The 19000-nt window shown below is 44.1% G+C and overlaps 2 protein-coding genes across 5 annotated transcripts in view; both read right to left on the minus strand.

Annotated features, from left to right (window-relative positions):
• ANO4 (anoctamin 4) overlaps window positions 1–11919 on the minus strand; it is a 445360-nt gene extending 433441 nt beyond the window's left edge. Inside the window, exon 1 of one of the 4 annotated variants that reach the window (XM_084957412.1) lies at window positions 11338–11919. In XM_084957412.1, the coding sequence (XP_084813538.1) occupies window positions 11338–11458 (121 nt within the window). In that variant the 5' untranslated portion in view covers window positions 11459–11919. The remainder of the gene's footprint in view (window positions 1–11337) is intronic. The other 3 variants (XM_084957410.1, XM_084957411.1, XM_021092698.2) reach the window with 3 other exon arrangements.
• A 4682-nt stretch (window positions 11920–16601) lies between these two features.
• GAS2L3 (growth arrest specific 2 like 3) overlaps window positions 16602–19000 on the minus strand; it is a 106204-nt gene continuing 103805 nt past the window's right edge. The window contains exon 12 of the transcript XR_014804235.1: window positions 16602–16689. The gene's annotated coding sequence lies outside the window, so the exon portion shown is untranslated. The remainder of the gene's footprint in view (window positions 16690–19000) is intronic.

A 19000-nucleotide genomic window follows, 5' to 3' on the forward strand; every position in this document is an offset into this window, starting at 1 on the left:
TGGCTTTGCAGATGAACATTCTAAGAGGAAAGAAGAGCAGGTCCCTGGACAGAGAGGGCAGGAAGTGAGAGGCATCTGCAGGGATGTGTGGATGTGCTTGTGGTTTGAAAGCAGTTGGAAAGTATTGACAAGAGCCAGGTGGTGAGCCAGAGGGCAGAGAAGTACTGGGGGCCCTTAGAGGCCACGCCAAGGCCACTGTAGTTCCACGAACTGGGAGTGAAAATACTAAAAAAAAAACTTTAAACTATTTTTAATGTATGGAAAATAATTCTAGCAAGTGCATGCAGCCAGCTCCTCCTCTAAGAAACACTCCCAGATCATCTGCACCTGCTAGGGTGCTCCCTGCACAGTAGACACACCTCCAACCGCACAGCCCAGGAGAGATTACAGTCTTGGGTCTGGGTATCGCCAAATCTCGTGTTTGTCAAAGAAAGATCCACACATTATTCAACGTATTTCCAGAGCTGAGTGCTGTGCCTGGCATTAGGGAAATCGTCAACATATGTTCATTGGTTGCAAGGAAGAATAAAGGAACACATGAAATCAAAGAAAACATAAACAAATGTCCATTTCCCCTCCTTACTAGTTGTAGGTTCAATAGAGGTTGCTGAGATCAATGAAAAAGAGCCCTGCGCTGGATGTCAGCAGACCTGGGTTTGAAGCCCCAGCTTTGCTGCACATAAACTCTTTGAACTTGGTCATGCTACTGACGTCCTTTAGTACAGCTCTGTCTATCCAAAAATGGTGACAATAATGCTTCTCTCACTTTTTCTAGTCTGGGGTGGAGAGGTGGAAGAGGATGAGGTGTGGTTCATCAAAATAAGTCAGCTCTACAAAGTGCATAGTTAGCAAGTCATTCCGTATATATTTGTGGAATCAGCTGAATCAACAAAGCCCACAGCTAAAATATATCAAACTACTCTAAAGTTGTCATTCTTGATTTTTTAAAAACCTTCGCTAATGATCTATCCTTCACAGATTTGGGAAGGGAGGACAAGGTCAATGGCATTAAAGGTGGAGGGTGGGGAGGTGAAGGGAGAGAGTCACAGGTGCAGAAATAGCTATGCGTGGAGAGGAGAGAGAAGGAAGGAAGGCAAAAAACACTAAGAAATTACTAATCAACCAACAAGCACCATGCTTGGATTGGAAGTAAATGCCTGGGAAGAGGCTGCGCCTACATTTGAGCAGAACTACTGAAATTTGATCCCAATCTGAATGATAAAATTACCACATGGTTTGGGTGGCAATATTTTGAAAAGCATCAAAGCCCAAAGTACAAAGACTTCTGGCAGTCTGGGGGCAAAGTGACTCTGTAAAGAAAGGGGTTTTCCTATTTAAGAAAGAAAAAAAAAATAACCCTATATTTTATGGGAGGTCTTGACTATCCATTTAATCCTTTAGGAACCAACTGCAGTTAAATAAACAAAATCAGGTAACTGGTGGGAAAACCTGAGACGATGAATGAGGTTAAGAAACTTCGTGGGTTCCAGAGTCAGTCTCTAGATTAGATACCTGGTTCCCATCCTGGGCACATTATTTTATCTCTATGTGGCTCCTCGTATGTATAATGGGAATAATAAAGGTGCCACCTTATAAATTAATACATAGAAAGGGTCCAATTAGTGTTAGCTGTTATTTTTATTTTATACTTAAAAAGAACAAGAATACCCATAAAATTGAATGTCATACATAAAAAAAAAAAAAATGAGTGAAGCAAAGCTACCCCAAATACTATAGCTGGCTCTCACAGAGTGTTTAATGAAGCAATACATACATGGACCATGATTCTGCTTATGAAAATTTCAACAACAAAAACAAATTATATTGTTTACAGATACATACATAGAAGGCAAAACAGTAAAGGAAAGTAACAAAAGCATTTGCACCAAAGTCAGCAAGGGGTTCCACTCAGTGAGGAAGAAAGCTGTTTGGACTGTGAAGAAACATAGGGAGTGGAGGGGTGGGTTTTATGATGCTGGGAATGTTATGTTCTTGACCTAGGTGGGGGCCTCAGGGTATCCATTTAACAATGATGCGTTAAATTATAAATGGGTTTTGCTCACCTGTCTGTATGGACAATGCTTTTTTAAAGAAATGAAGAAGGGCAGAAATCCTGGTGGAGCAAACTAGGAAAGCAAATGCTGCCCCAAAATGTCCAAGAAAATGAGATGGTGATGGAGTCATACAGCAGCAGTTATTGAGCACAAACTCCTCGCCAGGCACTATGCGAAACATTCATTATTTCACTTGCATCATTATTTCATTCGCACTCCAGAATAAATCTCTTGAGGCAGATCCAAATATCCCACTGTCCAGAAAAGGAACTAGACAGAGGCTCACAAAATTAGGGAATTTGCCCGGAGTCACACTTCTGGGAAGTCACAAAGCTGTAATGAAAACTCAGATTTGTCTTACTCAAACACACAAACAAACAAAAGAGAGAAAACGGAGGCAAAGACAGAAGGAGAACATTATTAACGTCGTAAACGGGGTTGGGTAGATTCCGGCTGATCTGGTGCTACATCTTTGATGGTCATTTATCGGATGAGGTGCTACCGGAAGGAGATCGATATCATCTGGCGGATTCTGTTTTCAGGGGCCCACTTGACAGAAACGGGTGACGAAATTAACTCAGTTCTCTTTGTTTCACATCATTCTGGGTGTGCTCATCAATAGCATGATCCTATAACTAAAGAAAATCAGGCCCATCTCAACATTCAACCTGTCTTTTATCTTCACCACAGCAAAAAACAAAACAAAACAAAAAAACACCAGGTACATGCCTATTTATATCTCTCCACTAAAGGTGGAATTCTGGTAAATAGAGAGGCAAATCTAAACAAAAATCATCAATATAAAATGCTTGTAATGTCTAATTTGGGAAATTTTTCAAAGAAATAGAACTGAAATGCAAAATAATGATGGTATACAAGCTAGGAGTTGGATGCTCAAAGTCAAATTATTCAGGGGAGAAGTTAACATGTTAAATTTGGAGTTTGTGAAACAAAGTGTAATGAGTGTGTGTAGAATTTGTTAAGTAAGATTTCAGTAAAAGTAGAAAAGTAATTATTAAAATGACAGAAATAAACTACACTTCCACCTCAATTTGCTGTGTTGGAGGAGGTAGGAAACAGATGGTGGAAAAGAAAGGGAGAGAGGATTTAACAAGAAACATTCAACTCCGATAAAGGAGATAAATGAGAATCAAGCGTAAAAAAAAAAAAAAAAAAAAAAAAGACAAAGAGAAAATTCAAAGTAAAATGGTAGAATTAAGTTCAAATATATTAGAATAATGATACATTAAATTGTCTAACTTTGTTATTTAAGAGATTGTGAGATGTCTTTAAAAAGCAAAAATCAATTAAATGCTGCCTTCAAGAAAAATACTTAAAACATAAGGGCACAGAAACGTTGAAAGTAAAAAAATAACAAGATACAGCAAGCAAATACTCAACAAAATTAAGTCACAAGAGCTAAGTTAACGTTAGATGAAAAAGACTCTAAGACAAAAAGCATCAATCCAGGAAGATATAAAAAAGGTTACATCTGGGAGTTCCTGTCGTGGTTCAGTGGTTAATGAATCCGACTAGGAACCATGAGGTTGCGGGTTGGGTCCCTGCCCTTGCTCAGTGGGTTAAGGATCCGGCGTTGCCGTGAGCTGTGGTGTAGGTTACAGACGGGGCTCGGATCCCGCGTTACTATGGCTCTGGTGTAGGTCGGCGGCTATAGCTCCGATTTGACCCCTAGCCTGGGAACCTCCATATGCTGTGGGAGCGGCCCAAGAAATGAGAAAAAGACAGAAAGACCAAAAAAAAAAAAAAAAAAGTTACATCTGAATTGAGAGAAAATAACCTCAAAAAACATGAAGCAAAAATTAATAAAACTACAAGGAGAAACTGACAAGTCCATCATTAGAGCAGGAAACTTTAACACACTGAATAACTGATTGGTTTAGCAAGCAAAATTTTAGGAAAAAATACAGAAAATTTGAGACTATGAATCACTTGGGCATCTTGTTAAAGTGAAGAGCTTGATTTGCTCGCTCTGGAGTGAGCCTGGAATGCTGCTTTTTTTTTTTTTTTTTTTTCAGTTTTATGAGGATACAATTGACAATTGCATTTAAAACAGAGTTTCAAATGGTACCACTGCTACTGATCTAGGGTCTCTGGGCTCTGGTAAAATCCTTCCCTGGAATCCACAATCCGCAAAGCCTGGGAAAACACCTTACCCACAAAAGAGGAATGACAAATTCAAAAAGGAAAAGAAAGCATTTTCACTAAACCCTCAAAACCTATTACAAGTCTTCTTATACATACAAGTCTGCTTATACATATGGATAAATGAAACTCAAGAACTGTCAGATACATGACGCATGTTATGACTTTACCAAAAAATTCACCCTGGAGTTCCCACTGAGGTGCAGCAGAAACAAATCCAACTCGTATCCATGAGGATGCGGGTTCCATCCCTGGCCTTGCTCAGTGGGTTAAGGATCTGGCTTTGCCACGAGCTGTGGTGTAGGTTGCAGAGTGGCCTTGGATCCATGGTGTAGGCTGGCAGCTGTAGCTCTGATTTGACCCCTAGCCTGGGAACTTCCACATGCCTCAGGTGAGGCCTTAAAAAAAAAGAAAAAATTCACCCTATGATTCCTTTAATTATTACCCTACATTAGTGTATTGGAAATTACCATATAGTTTACAAAATACATATTCATTGTGTAGAGTGAGTAACAACTGCTTACCACATATGATTCTTTTTTGCAAATCACTTAAAATTGTTTATAAAAAATCCTAGAGAACCTACTAGGAAGAAAACAAAATAATGGGGTATGTGTATGCATGTGTATGTTCTCAGAAATATTGATGTGATTTATTCCATGTTTGCTGTGTATTTTATAGGCTTATAGAAAAATTAACATTCAAGGTCAACCCTTTCCTCCTAGCGATGTAGCCCGTATCTCAAGCCTCCCTGGGGCTCCAATTCTTCCTTTACATTGTGACTGAAATTCATTTAAAACACATCGAGTGCCTACCACAGATGATAGAAACAGGCTGGCCCCAGGTAGGAACTGCTGCCTTGGAAGGTCTCCCTAAAGTGTGGATGAATTAAAGTGCAGAGAGCGAGTTTCACTCCACAGCGCTTTCCCTGCTGCAAGGACAATAAACAAATCCGAGTGCTGTGAACTGCATTGCTATTGCTCTCAGGCTCGCTCGGGTTCCAGAACATTTCTGCCTTTGCTCTATTCTGTGCCTTTTGCTGCAGCACTAGAAGACAGGCAGGGCGGGCACCGGCTATCATAGCCCTGGGAGGGGCGCCCTCCTCCGTCTCTCCCGCTGGACCTGAGCAAGCCCCAAATCCCTGGAGGGCAAGGCCATCCCTTTTTCACCTTCTGTGCACAGTGCCTGGCTCCGCCGAATGCATAGAAAGCACAATAAATGTTTGCCAAAGACTCTAGTAAGCTTTCAAATAATTTAATCACCATCCCTGCCTTTCAAACACTGGGCCTGATATTATCTCAGCTTCCCTTTGATTCCACTCTCACAGGCTCAGTGACAAAGACCTTGCGGGAGCCCTAATGAGAGAAACGCTTTTCTTTCCCCTTCTTTTCTGACTTGTACCTATTTGATTCAGTATTGAAAATCCTATATTCTTTTTATATTTTTTCCAGAAGGTAAAGATCCATGCCTTGCTATGACAACGTAAGATTCATGAAAACAGTTGGTTTTTCACTGTTTTTACTTCCAGAACCCACAACAGTGCCTGACACGTAGTAAGCACCCAGAAAACATATGCTGAATAGTGTGTTCTAGAAACGTCCCTGGTAGCTGCAGACTATTTGTTTAGGACTATGTTCTAATAGAAAACAATCAGCATGCCGTTGATAAAGAACATAGTGTTTTAAAGGAAAAGATTAAAATGCAATTTCACCGCAGATAGAAACTTTTAAAGTGTGAAAGGCTGAGGGTCAAAGCTTTGTTTGAGCTTAATCAAAAAGGATGCTAATCAACATTGACCATGAGTGTCGGGATTGCATAATAACAAGCATGCCAGGTGGTGGAGAGCGAAAACAAGAGAAATCATCAAATAGCTCCTTGGATTTATTCTGCAGCTAAGCAAGAGTTCCAGTTTGTTAGCATACCTCTGATTTCACCATGCAGTGTGGACACTTTTGCTTTTTTTTTTTTTTTTTTTTTTTCCTTTTTAGGGCCGAACTCGCCACATACAGAGGTTCCCAGGCTAGGGGTCGAATCAGAGCTATAGCTACTGCCTACACCACATCCACAGCAACACAGGATCCAAGCCATATCTGCAACCTTCATGACAACATCGGATCCTTAACCCACTGAGTGAGGCCATGGATCAAACCCACAACCTCATGGTTCCTTGTCAGATTCATTTCTGCTGCACCACGACGGGCACTCCGACACTTTTGCTTTTTTGTTCATTCCTATTTCCTAAAGGGTAAACGTTACGTTGCACATTTGCAATAGGAAAAAGGAAGTTTTCAAAATGTGTGCGTGGTGTACTGCTCTCTGCTATAGTCTATAAGGTCCTTCAGTTGGTCAGATGGCCAAGGACTGGTCACCCAGAGTGTGCCAGCTGCTGGGCTGGGCACTAGGAATACAAAGAGAAAGATGTACTCCTGAGCCTTCGGGATTTGATCACTCACAGAGAGGAGGGCTCAGGACGGTAAATGAAAAGCTGATGGGGAGAGGGGTACCCTGAAAGGTCCCAAAGAGGATGCCAGCAGGATGGGGAGGTCGAAGGGGGGGGGACTGAGCCTCCTAAAGGAGACTCCCAAGCACCTGTCTCCCTACAAAGTGGGATGCTGGCGGCCAGGGCAACCAGGATCAGAGGGGCAGGGACTAGAGGCAGGGAGGTGGCTGGGAGGCTGCTACCGCCGTCCAAATTGGCAGTGACAGGGCCTTGATGAGCGTAAGTGCAGGGGGCAGGGAGAAGAGAAAACTGAGTAAAAGACTTAAGGAGGAAGACTCAACAGGACTTGGCGGTTGAGAGTATATGGACTGGGAGAGGCATCTGAGCGTATGAGCCATGCTTACTGGGTACTTACTGTGTAGCACTCGTATGCTCTTACAAGTACTACTGCATTTAAACCTCAGAGGGATCCTGTTTTACAGATAAGAAAGTTGAGGCACAGGAGGTGCATTAGTTCACCCCAGATCACTGTTAGTAGGTGCTGGTAAGGGAGGACTCAGAGAAGACTCCCAGGATTCTGGCGGAGGTGACTGGATAGAGAACAGCGGCCCCTGCCAGCTTCTCCAGTCTTGGCTGACACGCTCCACCCACACCATGCTGATGACTCCGTTTCATCGTTGTTCATGCTCTTCCCCTTCCCTGGAATGCCCGCCTTCTCCCAACTGGCCTTGTAATATCATCCTCTCCAGGTAACTCTTCCTGACCTATCCCTCACTCCTCCTAGCCCCTCCCCACGTCACTGCATTTTAGTTCTCTTTAGGGGCCTGTTTCCTGCAGCTGATCCTGCCATCTTGAGAGAAAGCGTGAGATCTCCTTTATTCTGGTAGTCCAGGGTCCCGGCCAGAGTACAGAGTCTGGGCTAAGCCTGGCACATAGTTTGAGCTCAGCAGCTGGACTTCATCTAGAGAGCATGGGTAGGGGAGAAGCATTCTATTTTGGACACGTTGAGTCTGCAATGCCAGAGAGGCAGACAGGTAGAAAGGTCCGGCAGACATTGGGTAGACAAAGCATAGCATGCACAAGAAGGAAGTTCTAAGCTGGTGATTTCTATTTGGGAGACACATGAATGAAGACAAAGTGACAGGAGGGGACATGATGTCTTAGGTTCCCAACTCTTTGCTTCGCTCCCTTCCCATGTTGCATGGTTCAGCTGAGCTCTCACTACCCGCACCCCCTTCCAATCACAGGTCCTGAACTTCCGGTCAAACACTGCCTTTGAGCCATGCCTCCTGCCTGGCATTACCCACACAGGCACCACACAAGGTGAAGGTGCATGAATGAGCGTGTTTTCGTCCCCTTCCTAACTTCTCCCAGCCCCAGGCTCCACACCAAACTCTCCCCACTCCTAAGGTTAAGACTAAGGAAGTTCTTCAACCTCTCTGTGCCTCCATTTCTTCAAGTGCATATGGGGCTAACATTGGCTTAATTTCTTAAAGGTGTTTGTGAGATTTAAGTGAGCTAATTTGCATTAAGTGCCATTATGATTGTTGGTGTCCCAGCAGATCCCACACTTCTACTTACAAAATAGAAAACTCTAAGAGACCGACTCTGCCTGTGGGGCCATTGTCTCACATTTGGTAGATGTCTAATCAATGTCATCTGAATAGCTGAGAGTGGGCTTATAAAGTCAAGGACAGAGCCTTGGCAAACACCAACTTATACAGAGGGCGCAGTCCACAAAGAAGAAGAGGTAGGAGAGAAAAGAGGACAAAACTGGCTCTGATCACATTGCCTCCTTGCCTTCTACTTGCTCTCTCTGCTGGAGCCACATCGACCTTCCAGCTAGGCTTGAACAGAACAAGCTCACTTACTGTCCCAGGGCCTTTGCACTTACTGGTCCCTTTGCCAGGAATGCTCTTTCCCCACATAATGAAATAGCTCTTCCTTTCCTTCACTTAGCTCTTGGCTGAATAGCTCCTCAGAGAGGTTTTCCTGTTCTGAAATAGCCCCCACTGTGCTCTATAAGCTTCTTGGGCCTCTTATTAAACCTCCTCAGCTCCAGAGCTGATAGTTCAACATCAGGCGTGCAGGTCCAATCACAAGTCCCTTCCGGGTGCAGCCTGGGGCACTGCCCCTGTGCCTTCTTTTGATGGCCAAGAATGAATTGAGTCCCAGTCATTTCTCTCTTGTCACCATTCTTGGTCTCACGCACATGGTTATATAATGAGCTAAAAGCAGTTAAGAACCTAAACCATTTAAAGGACAAGGAAAGAAAAAAACAGTGGTGACTATGAAAGGCTGGGACATTAAAAATCCAGAATTTTTAAAACTGCATCATCTATTGAACATATATTTATTAGAGAACATGTCATAGTTATTGATGACCCTAATCTCATTCCACATTTCTAGAAGATACTTGTCTAGAGGGTTGCCTGACAGTAAAAATTCATGCCAAAATGCAGAAAAAGTAAGTTCCAACATAGGATGAAAAATGCATATTTGGATGGGAAACTAATGAGATTTACAGGAGGAGGCTGCTGCTAATGAAATGCATACATAAGCCAAATTTCTCTCTCTTCTTAGGAACCTAAAACACACAGTCTATAGTATAACTGTTCATTCTCTTGGCAGCCCCTGTGCTAAAGATAGGACTGAAGCATTTATTAAGTCAGTCAAGTGAATATAAAAATTGAACCCTCTAAATTCCAGGCAAGAAATTTAGATCATCTCCCATCATGACATCTAAACCCAAATCAACAAAACTGAAAGGGGCCATTTTTTAAAAGCAGTTCAATTTTCAGAGGGATGATAGGTAGAGGGTTCCAGAACTGGACCAAAGTCTCATCAGATCATAATCTCGACAGCATCTGGCACATGAGAAATACATTTAATGTGCCCAGTTTTGTTTTTCCTGAACTCACTCACCAGGTTGAAATCCCTGATGGAATAATTTATCTTGTCGTGTCTTGGGTCACATCAGTACAGACCAAGAAATTAATGTGCATTTTGTGGCCAAGTGTATTCGCTTTAGGGAGGGAGAAGGGTAGGTCAAGAATATATTTAAAATAGCATCAATTCTAATGGACATATTTATTCAAATCCACTTCTGTTCCATTTAAGGTTCCAAAGAGAAACTTCTGTAATTCTTAGTTGCCAAAAAAAAAGATCTGCATGCTTTTCCTTTAATTACTGAAATATATGTGCTTTTCAAAAATAATTTCACTTCTGACTTCATTTTCTCCACCTGGGTGCCCAATTAAGCTTTTAAAGCGTCTAGAAATTTATGGAACCGGTTATTATGTAATCTATTAATGACAGCATCCACAGGACCACAAATGAAATCTAACATCATATAAAAACCAGCAGTTAGATCCCTGTGATAGAAAAGGGTGTAAAACTACATCTCTGCCAATGAACATGCCTAAAACACCATCAGAATGTTGACTTATCCCCAGATAGTAACCCAAGAAGAACAGTGTTTTATGCTCATTGTACAGCAGGGGCAAGAACAACCGATACCCTGGCGGAAAATGCTCCAAGTTAAAAAAAAAAAAAATAGGCCACTAGTATGCAATTTGTAATCTGCTCACAATTGGTTAGGTTCCCAAGCATCAACTGCAAACGTCAGAGCCACCTGAGTGATCACTTTGCACAGTTTAAATCCCAAGAAAAAGAGACTGATCCCTTTAACCTTGGGAAAGTGAGCAGGGGACATCGCTGGCTGCAGAATGAAGCCACCATGCCAAAGGACAGCAATTTCCCTCCCACCTACCGCTGGCTTGGAGATGCCCCTGCAGAACATTCCCCAACAATTGCTCAGTACCTCGTCCAAAACTAGATGTTATCACAGCAGCTGATGGCAAGCCAGGGTCAGGGAGGGAGGTCTACTTGAGTTTCTGCCTCCTATAACCCAGTCGGCAGCATCTTTGATAAAGGACTAAAGAGAATTGCTTTTTCCACACAAGCAGAAATGTTGATAAAAAGGTTTGTTGGCTTCCCCAGGGGCTGAGATTTCTGTCTGAAACCTTTACACTGTGATTTCATTTTCCTTCAGAACTGTACAATGCCTTTGAAAGAATTAAAAATATATTTCTTTAACAAAAAAGGGGGGAGGGAAGGGAATAATGTCTTCCATTTCTATGAAACTTTTATTTCCAAGCTGATTTTTTGTATTGAAAACATATTTTGGTGCATATAATTTAACCCCACAGCATCTGTCAGAGAGATGCTCTCATTTCTAATTTACAGATGGAGACATGCAGGAACAAAAAAAAGTTTAAATAACTTGTCCAAGGTCAGTCAGGGACAAGAAAAGCACGACTGAACGCAGATCAAACTCCAAGCTTCGCACCGCTAGAAAAGGACCCAACACCGTTTTCCCTTCCCCCCGGTGGTCTGAAGCAAAAGGATTCCTTCTGGGTCCCAAGCTCGCAAAGACCTAAATTTTAGGCGTTTTGATTCCACCGACTTTACAAATGCCCCCTTCCCAGGTTCCAGGAAGCCTCCAGCCCCACTGAGCATCCTTCCCCGGCCCCAGGCTAGCAGCGCGCGCTGCAGCCGACTCCCCCCTGTGACCCTCCCCGGAACCGAACCCCGAAGTTTCCCGGGGTGATCGGACGGCTCCCGGGCCCCGCCCGCCCGCCCCAGGTGCCCTGGGATCCCGCCACCGCCCGCCGTTACCGTATGCGGTGAGGGAGGCCATCCTGGCCCGCGTCCTGCCCTGGCTGGCCAGGGCGTCGGCGAGAGCGGCAGCTTGCGCGCCGCGCCCCTGGACGGCGGGCGCCCGGCCCCGCGAAGGCATGCGCTTGGCTCCCGCGGCGCCCGGCCGCCCCGCTCCTGAGCATGCCCAGTTAGCCCGCCGCGGTCGCCCCGGAGAGGTGCCGGCGGCGCGCAGGTGCCCCGGGCCGGGTCTCGGCTGCCCGGGCGTGGGGAGTGAGCGAGGGCGCCGGCCCGCTGCGGCGCTCCGGGTCCCAGCGCTCTGCGTCCCCGCGGGGATTGAACCTGCAGCGGACCGGGAGAGAGGAGGGGCGATTCAGGCGGTAGGAGGTGCCGGGCGGAGGCGCCGGGCTGCTATGGCCCCACCCTGCGGGCATCCGGCAGGACCCCGGCTGGGTCCACGCCAAGTGGAGCGGGGGTGCCCTCGAGATGGGGGCCGCGGGGGTGACGCGGGCAAACGAGGGATCAGCAAGTCCCGAGCGCGCCACGGCCTCCGGGACCTCGAGCTTTCAGCTCCTTTCCCAGGGAAGTTCCACGGGCGAGCATGCCTGGGGACACAGGAGGTGGGACGGCCGCCAGTGACTCTCTCTCGGGCGCAATTCCCAACCCAGGGGACGGCATCAAGAAGGGCCAAAGCCCAGGAGAGAGGGGCAGTTCTGTCTGGAGGACTTTTAATGAAGTCCTTAGCTAAGTACCGAGTTTTGACCCCAACAGTTCATACCTGTCCCAGCAGTACCATCCTGTCACTTTTATTAGTGCGACCATCTCCCCGCGAGGCTGTGACCAGTGTCCTATTCCACTCTGAGTGCCCTGCGCCTGGATCTGGGCACAAACTCAAACCGTATTTGTTGAATGACTGAATGTCCTGAGCCCTTCCCGAGCCCTCGTGGAAGACTACCCATCCTATTGTGCGAGTTCTTCGTTTGGAATCGAGATCTGGAAATGGGAAACAAGGGAAAGACCCAAGAAGCTAGTAGTACCCATGGGAGTGGGGACAAAAGGGGAGACCAGGCAGACGGTCCAACATCCCCTAGGAATCGGGCGCACCCGACGCTTTGCAATTCCCAAGCGTTAAGTCACCCCCACACGGTGAGCGCGCTCTGAGCTTCCTGGCGCAGGACCGACTGTCTTGATCACCAGGGTATCTCGGCCTTGAAAAACGCAGCGCCCAACAAACTGGCTGGGGTAGAGCGATGCTTTCGAGGTGATTTACCTGCGTTTGGGGTTGTGCCAACTCTAGCGGAGGAACAGAGAGGGCAGAGAAATCTGGCCGAGGCACAACCAGGCGTTTCTTCGGGAAGTTTTACGCGCGCCCCTGCTCTCGCTGCCGCCGCCGTTGGCGCCCACTGGCCTCACCCAGGTGTCAGCTTTTGGCACTTGCGACCTTCGCGCCCCTCCTCGTACTCCTGCTCTCTGGGAGCGCGGCGAGGCGGCAGCGGGTAACCGGTGGGCGAGGCTCTGGGATGAAATGTCACTTTGGGGCCCGCAGAGCCAGGCGGGGAGAAGGGCTAGGCCGCCCTGGATACTGAGCGTTCGGAGGGGGCGGAGGCGGGGGTGGTGGCGGAATCTAACAGTTTATTCCCTTGCAATCAGCCAACTACTAGCAGGTGATTCTTATCTAGTTAAGGTGCCCTCTGGGACCCTCCATTTTCCGCATCTGTGAAGTGGCTGTACTTTTTGTTAGCGCCCTGCCCACTTCACAGGACGGTGGCAAGAATCAGGTGGGATGCGGACAGAGCCCTGAAGCTCTGTGGGTCTCTGTCTTGAGCTTGCCCCTGAGGACTCCCACCTGCCCTTCCCCCCAGGTCCCTTTAACCTCGCACTTTTCCCAACCTCGTGCAGGACTTGGCCGGCCCCAAGTCTAGAGCGATTTGGAAACCTGACCTCAGCTCCCGGTCCTGGGAGCCCCTCTAGCCTGGGGTATGCTCGGGGGCAGGCCTGCCGCCCTTGGCACTCAGGGCTGGGCGCTCTTATCAGCCTCTTCCACCTCTGGTGCCTGTTCCTATGCCAGCCCTAGGGCCTGAGCCTGGAGCTGCTTCCTTGATTCCCACTGTGCCTCTGCTGGGACCCAAGGCCATTTGCAAGTTGTCTTCTGCCATCCGGGTCCACCTCTTTCTCCTTTTACCTCCATATTTTAGCTCAGGTAGGGTCATGAGGAAGGACAATCAAAATGTGTTACAAATTGCACTTTAATTCTTCTTGGCAGCTCTTTCTAATTAGCAGGAACTAAAAAATAGTGGGTAATTAATTAAACTCTCTTAAGGGCACCTGAACTTCTGTCCACATAATATCGCTCCAAGTCCTTGAGATGGTCTCCGCAGTAGAATTAAGGTTGTGAAATTAAGGCACATATCCACCTCATTCCTTCCTTGTTAGCTTTGCTTCCCTTGTTTTCAAGTCCTGTGCTGTCAGGTGATGCTGAAATCTGTCAGCAGCTTCCCCATCTCCTGGTCTGCAGCAGGAAGGGGTGGGCTCCCCTGCCTCACCTCCCTAAGAGCAAAGGCCAACAAAGAAAAATGACACTGTGAGGAAGCACAGGGTGTTAAAGACGGTTCTGCTTTGCAGTGTTCACAGATGACTTCACTGAGGAAATGACATTTAAAAGATGAGGTCCAGGATATGTGTTGTTGCCAGTAAAATTTCTTAAAGACAAGCTTGTCGTTCAGATTTTCTTATGTTTTATTCATTCTCCAAGTTTTCAGGAGTAAAATATGAACTGTCACAACCTTGATGAAAACTGTGTTCCCAATCTTTCCAGGAAAATGCCTTTTTCAGATGATAAATTGAGGAAAACTACTCCTCCTTCACTTTTCAGCATGCTCTGAACTTGAACTATTTAATGTATTATGAACTGCTCTGAACATGATTATATTGCATTTGACACTAGACGAAGCCCACTCCCTGTGATTAACATTTTTGTGTGTGTGATTAGCTCTTTTTTTTTTTTTTTTTTTTTTTTTTTTTTGGCTGTGCCCACAGCATGTAGAAGTTCCCCAGCCAGAGATCAAAACTGAGCTATAGCAGGGCCAGAGCCACTGCTGTGAAAACACCAGGTCTTGAACCCACTGTGCCAGAAGAGAACTCCATGATTAACATTTTTAATGACTTAAGTTTGTGGTTTAGTAATTACTCTATAAATACTCATTCTTTAAAACTATTGCATCTGAAAAGTAATTTAGTTTTCATATGCCCACAATCAACTTGACTTAGAATGTGATCCAGTGTTAATGATTTAATAAATTGAACATTTTAAAATATTTTTGCTATTGACTGATCAAAGCTTTTATGTCCCTACCTCCTTTTATACATTCCTATAATGTTTAACAGTGTTATTATAGCATTTATCACACCATATTATAATTTATCTATTTATCCAGCCATCTCCCCACTGGGAAGCAGGGATTGTGTCTTATATTTCGGTGTATGCCAGCACCTAGCACATTACTTGACCTATAATAGGTACTCAGTAAATAGTAGTTGAATGAATCAGTGTGAGAGAGAAAAATGTTTGATGGGGATGGGGGGGCTGGGGTGGGAAGGGGTCAGTTCTTTGGAGATATGAGTTGTGGGTGACTTTATGTCAAAACTGAAAAGACTATTCTCCTGAGGCCCCAAAATGGGGTTCTTATTCTGAAATCCATGACACTCTCCCTGGAACTGAAAGGTTCGGAGAAGGGCCCATGGACAGGCTTCATGGAGTTCATGAGTCCCTTGAAAATTACATTCGTAACTAGAGGTCCACACACATTTTTTTTTTCTGAGATGGGGAGAGGATCCATAATTTTTAACAGATTTTTTAATGATGAGCTTGATCCAACAGAGATTAAAAAATTAATGGCATAGCAAATATTTCACATCCAAAACATACCCTTTAAAGAAAACTAATTTCAATGATGAAGCATTGTAGCTACATAATAACTGATCCTTTTCTTTTTTTTCCGGGCTGAACCTGGAGCATATGAAAGTTCCCAGGCTAGGGGTCAAATCGGAGATGCAGCTGCCAGCCTATGCCACAGCCACAGCAATGCAGGATCTGAGCCTTGTCTGTGACCTAGACCACAGCTCAAGTCCACGTTGGATACTTAACCCACTGAGCAAGGCCTGGGATCGAACCCTCATCCTCATGGATACCAGTTGGGTTGGTAACGCCCTGAGCCACAGCAGAACTCCCTTTTTTTTTTTTTTTTTTTTTTTTTTTAACATGTCCTTTTCTATAACAATTATAACCCCCTGGGATCTGTGCTATAATTCGCTACACCTGAAAACACAATGAGGCTAAAGCGAAACAATTTTGTTTTTCAAAATTCCAAAATTAAATACATTCAAATTACAGAAAGTAGTTAGCCCCTCACAGTTAAATGGGAGGGGGGATGTTAAATGGAAATGGTGTAAAGTCCTCAGACTAGTTTTCTGAAAAGTAAAACACATTAACTTAATATGTCAAGGAAATAGATACAACAAGCTCATGTTTTAGGACTTTAAATGAATGTTTATATAACACATTTCCAGTAAAACTTGATAGTTTGTAACAATGAATACAGCTAAAGTTTCTTGTGTACCATGAACTGTTCACTCTTCATATATATATATATACATATACATAGCACTTATATAAAAGGGGCTATAGTATACATAGTCTCGAACAATATTTAGACTAATGATATACTCTTGTGATCACCATTTGAAAGTTTGGGAAACTGAGCCAGAGTGGCTAATTAACTTTTAGTAAGGGAGGGAGCCTAGATTTGAAACCAGATTCAAGAACTCATAATATCCTACTTCTAAATGCTGTTGAATGTATATAAACTACCTTTTCTTTCCCCCTTCTAAAGCTTCCTTTTAAAATGCCATTTCATTTATATTTTTTTCCTTAAGGAAATATAGGTAAGCTGTACTGAAAGGCAATAAGGTATAATAGAAGCTACATGAGGTTTTCCCAGGGACATCAGGGCAAAGCAGTAGAAAGAAACTGCAGGAGTTGCCATTATGGTGCAGTGGAAACAAATCCAACTAGGAACCATGAGGTCATGGGTTCAATCCCCGGCCGCGCTCAGTGGGTTAAGGATCTGGCTTTGCTGTGGCTGTGGCGTAGGCTGGCAGCTATAGCACCGATTGGACCCCTAGCCTCGGAACCTCCATGTGCCGCGGGTGCGGCCCTAAAAAGACAAAAGCCAGAAAAAAGAAAAGAAAGAAACTGCAGAAGTAAAACATGCACAGTGAATTCTTACCTCAAGGGAGACAGGAAATTAGTTTAATTCCGGTCTCCACTTCTCAAGTGTCAGGAAAGTCTCCAATTTGTAACAGAAAGACTTTTACCTGTAACACATGTTTGGAAATCACTTCATGTATTCTGTCCTTGTATGAAAGCCTTTTATAACATATTTCACTAATTATTCTCCAGGCAACTTCACTGAATTTAGCATAAAATAGAATTTGCTTGTCTTGGGTAGAGAGCACTGTCTTCTTAAATCCTATGCATTAATACAAAGAAAATTTATTATAGAATCCAATCATAATTATCTTAAATATACTTTGTTATGTAAATGCCATTGTGATTCCTTTCTGAAAACAGACACCTGTATCTCATGCCAACACTGAGTGTTGCCAGGACTGTACAGGTGAAAATGTTTTATATTCAGATCCACTGGGATTTGAATTATTCTGAATTCATATTGATGAAAAAAATTACCATAAACCTCCATCTCAATAGAGAAAGCAAAAATTTCTATATTAAAAATTATTTCCCATCTCCTAGAAAGCGACATATGAAAATATTATATTGCCTTTTTCATCTGCAATGAACATCATTAAATAAGAGTCTTATCTACCGAATATTTCCTCTGGAGCTCGTTCATTAAATAAGTTTCTCTGGCCTGGGAAGAGACTTGTGTTGTGCAGAACAGGAAAAGAGGAACTTGACTAAACTCACTAGATGGTAAACTACGCAAAAGACTGGATTGTGTCTTATTTTTCTTTTTTTTTTTTTCCCATAGTGCATTGGACAGTGCAGCACATGGCAGGAGCCCAGTGAATGATTATTGCTCAGAGAATCATAGAAGATCAGAGCCGTGAGGAGACTTAGAAAAGACCCTGGTTCTGGGGTCAGCCGGCATTCAAATTCTACACTCCGCCATGTACTCGTTGTGTGACCTCGGACTCAGTTCCTCATGTGCAAAATGGGGTAGTAATAATAATAGCTATAGCACAGGATTGTTGTGGGTGTTAAATGGTAAGTATAAGCATAAAACTAAATGAAACGTATAAAACCTTTAGAACAGTTCTCAGCAGCTGTTAACCCCTATTATTTATGATTACTTTCTATTCCCTCTTAAGAATGCTGACCAAGCAATAATCTCTTTCACCAAAGGCTGATTGTCATAATATTGAACAGCCAATACTACACATGTACCGCTAAACAGGGACCCCACCTGCACCAGGCTTACCATTTGGCCACCAGGTTTGAGGAAGGGCAGGGGAAACGCAGTGCCAGGCAGTGGAGATCTTGGGGCGGTGCCTGTTTATTACAACCAGAATGGGGTGTTTTCAGAACTTCGAGTTCAGTGCGTCCGGGCTGAACATCAGTTCTGCTTCACACCTTCCCACTCTAGCCATCCAAACCACTGAACTTTCTAATCACTCCATAGAGCAAACCAGACCTTTTCATCCCAAACACATTTTCGTTTCTAATTCCCCACGGAAAGAAGTAACAGCAAACATAATGGTATTATCAGAATGCACAAAACAATTATTTGCAGGAGACAGGTAAACCATCTATCTATGAGCACTTCTTAATAAGAGATATTTTAAGTATACATATAATAAACATATATGGGGTGGTAAATGCCAAGGGATTTTAAAATAACATCAACCAAATCATCGAAAATAAATAGACTAATAACAGCAAGAAATGCTGACTGGATTTTTGTTAGCTGCCTACTGGGAATAAATCTCATGTGGGAAGAATATAGTCATTTGGGAGGAAAATATTTGCCTCCACTGCAGAAAAGCAGACTAAGAAATAAAAAGTGAGCAAAACCCAGAGAAGATTTAAAAGCCAGGGCCCTGAAGGGAAGAGCTCATGTTAAGTGAAAGAACCCCCCAACTCTCCGTTCACTGACTTGAACTGAGGTTTCTCCATTTGGTCAAACAACCCAAACCCCAGAGAGTGATCACAATGAAATTAGTCTTTCATGTCAGATTATATCTTTCTCTCTTATGGGGCATTTTTGTAGGGTCTTCGGAGAACATCCATCTGAATGTCCGTGACACAGACAATTCATCTCTTCTGGTGGCTTCCTGTGATTCTCTCAGCCCCCAGGAGCCTGGTAGTTCACTTTTCTCATTTTCAATGTATTATTCCTAAGATGAGTGTGGAGCTAAGGGCTGCAAAACCAGTGTTTGACCACCTCATTTGTAGGTTCTAGGCGAGGAATGGAATATTTTGGAATGGAATCTTATTTTGGAATGGAATATTTTCTACTTATTTTGCTTCTGGCCTTCGGGGGCATCCGCTGGCGGGGGTGGGGGGAACTGAAGAAAGAATTAGAAGGAATTTCATTTAAAAAAAAAATGACTTGTCTTAGAGCAGCAAGATTGAGGGGACAGTACAGAGATTTCCCATATGCCC

The sequence above is a fragment of the Sus scrofa genome, chromosome 5 (genome assembly GCF_054392235.1).
Source record: "Sus scrofa isolate SSC_HxYL_T2T_F1_AM1 chromosome 5, Sscrofa_HxYL_maternal_Yorkshire_Landrace_v2.0, whole genome shotgun sequence".
Classification (NCBI taxonomy): domain Eukaryota; kingdom Metazoa; phylum Chordata; class Mammalia; order Artiodactyla; family Suidae; genus Sus; species Sus scrofa.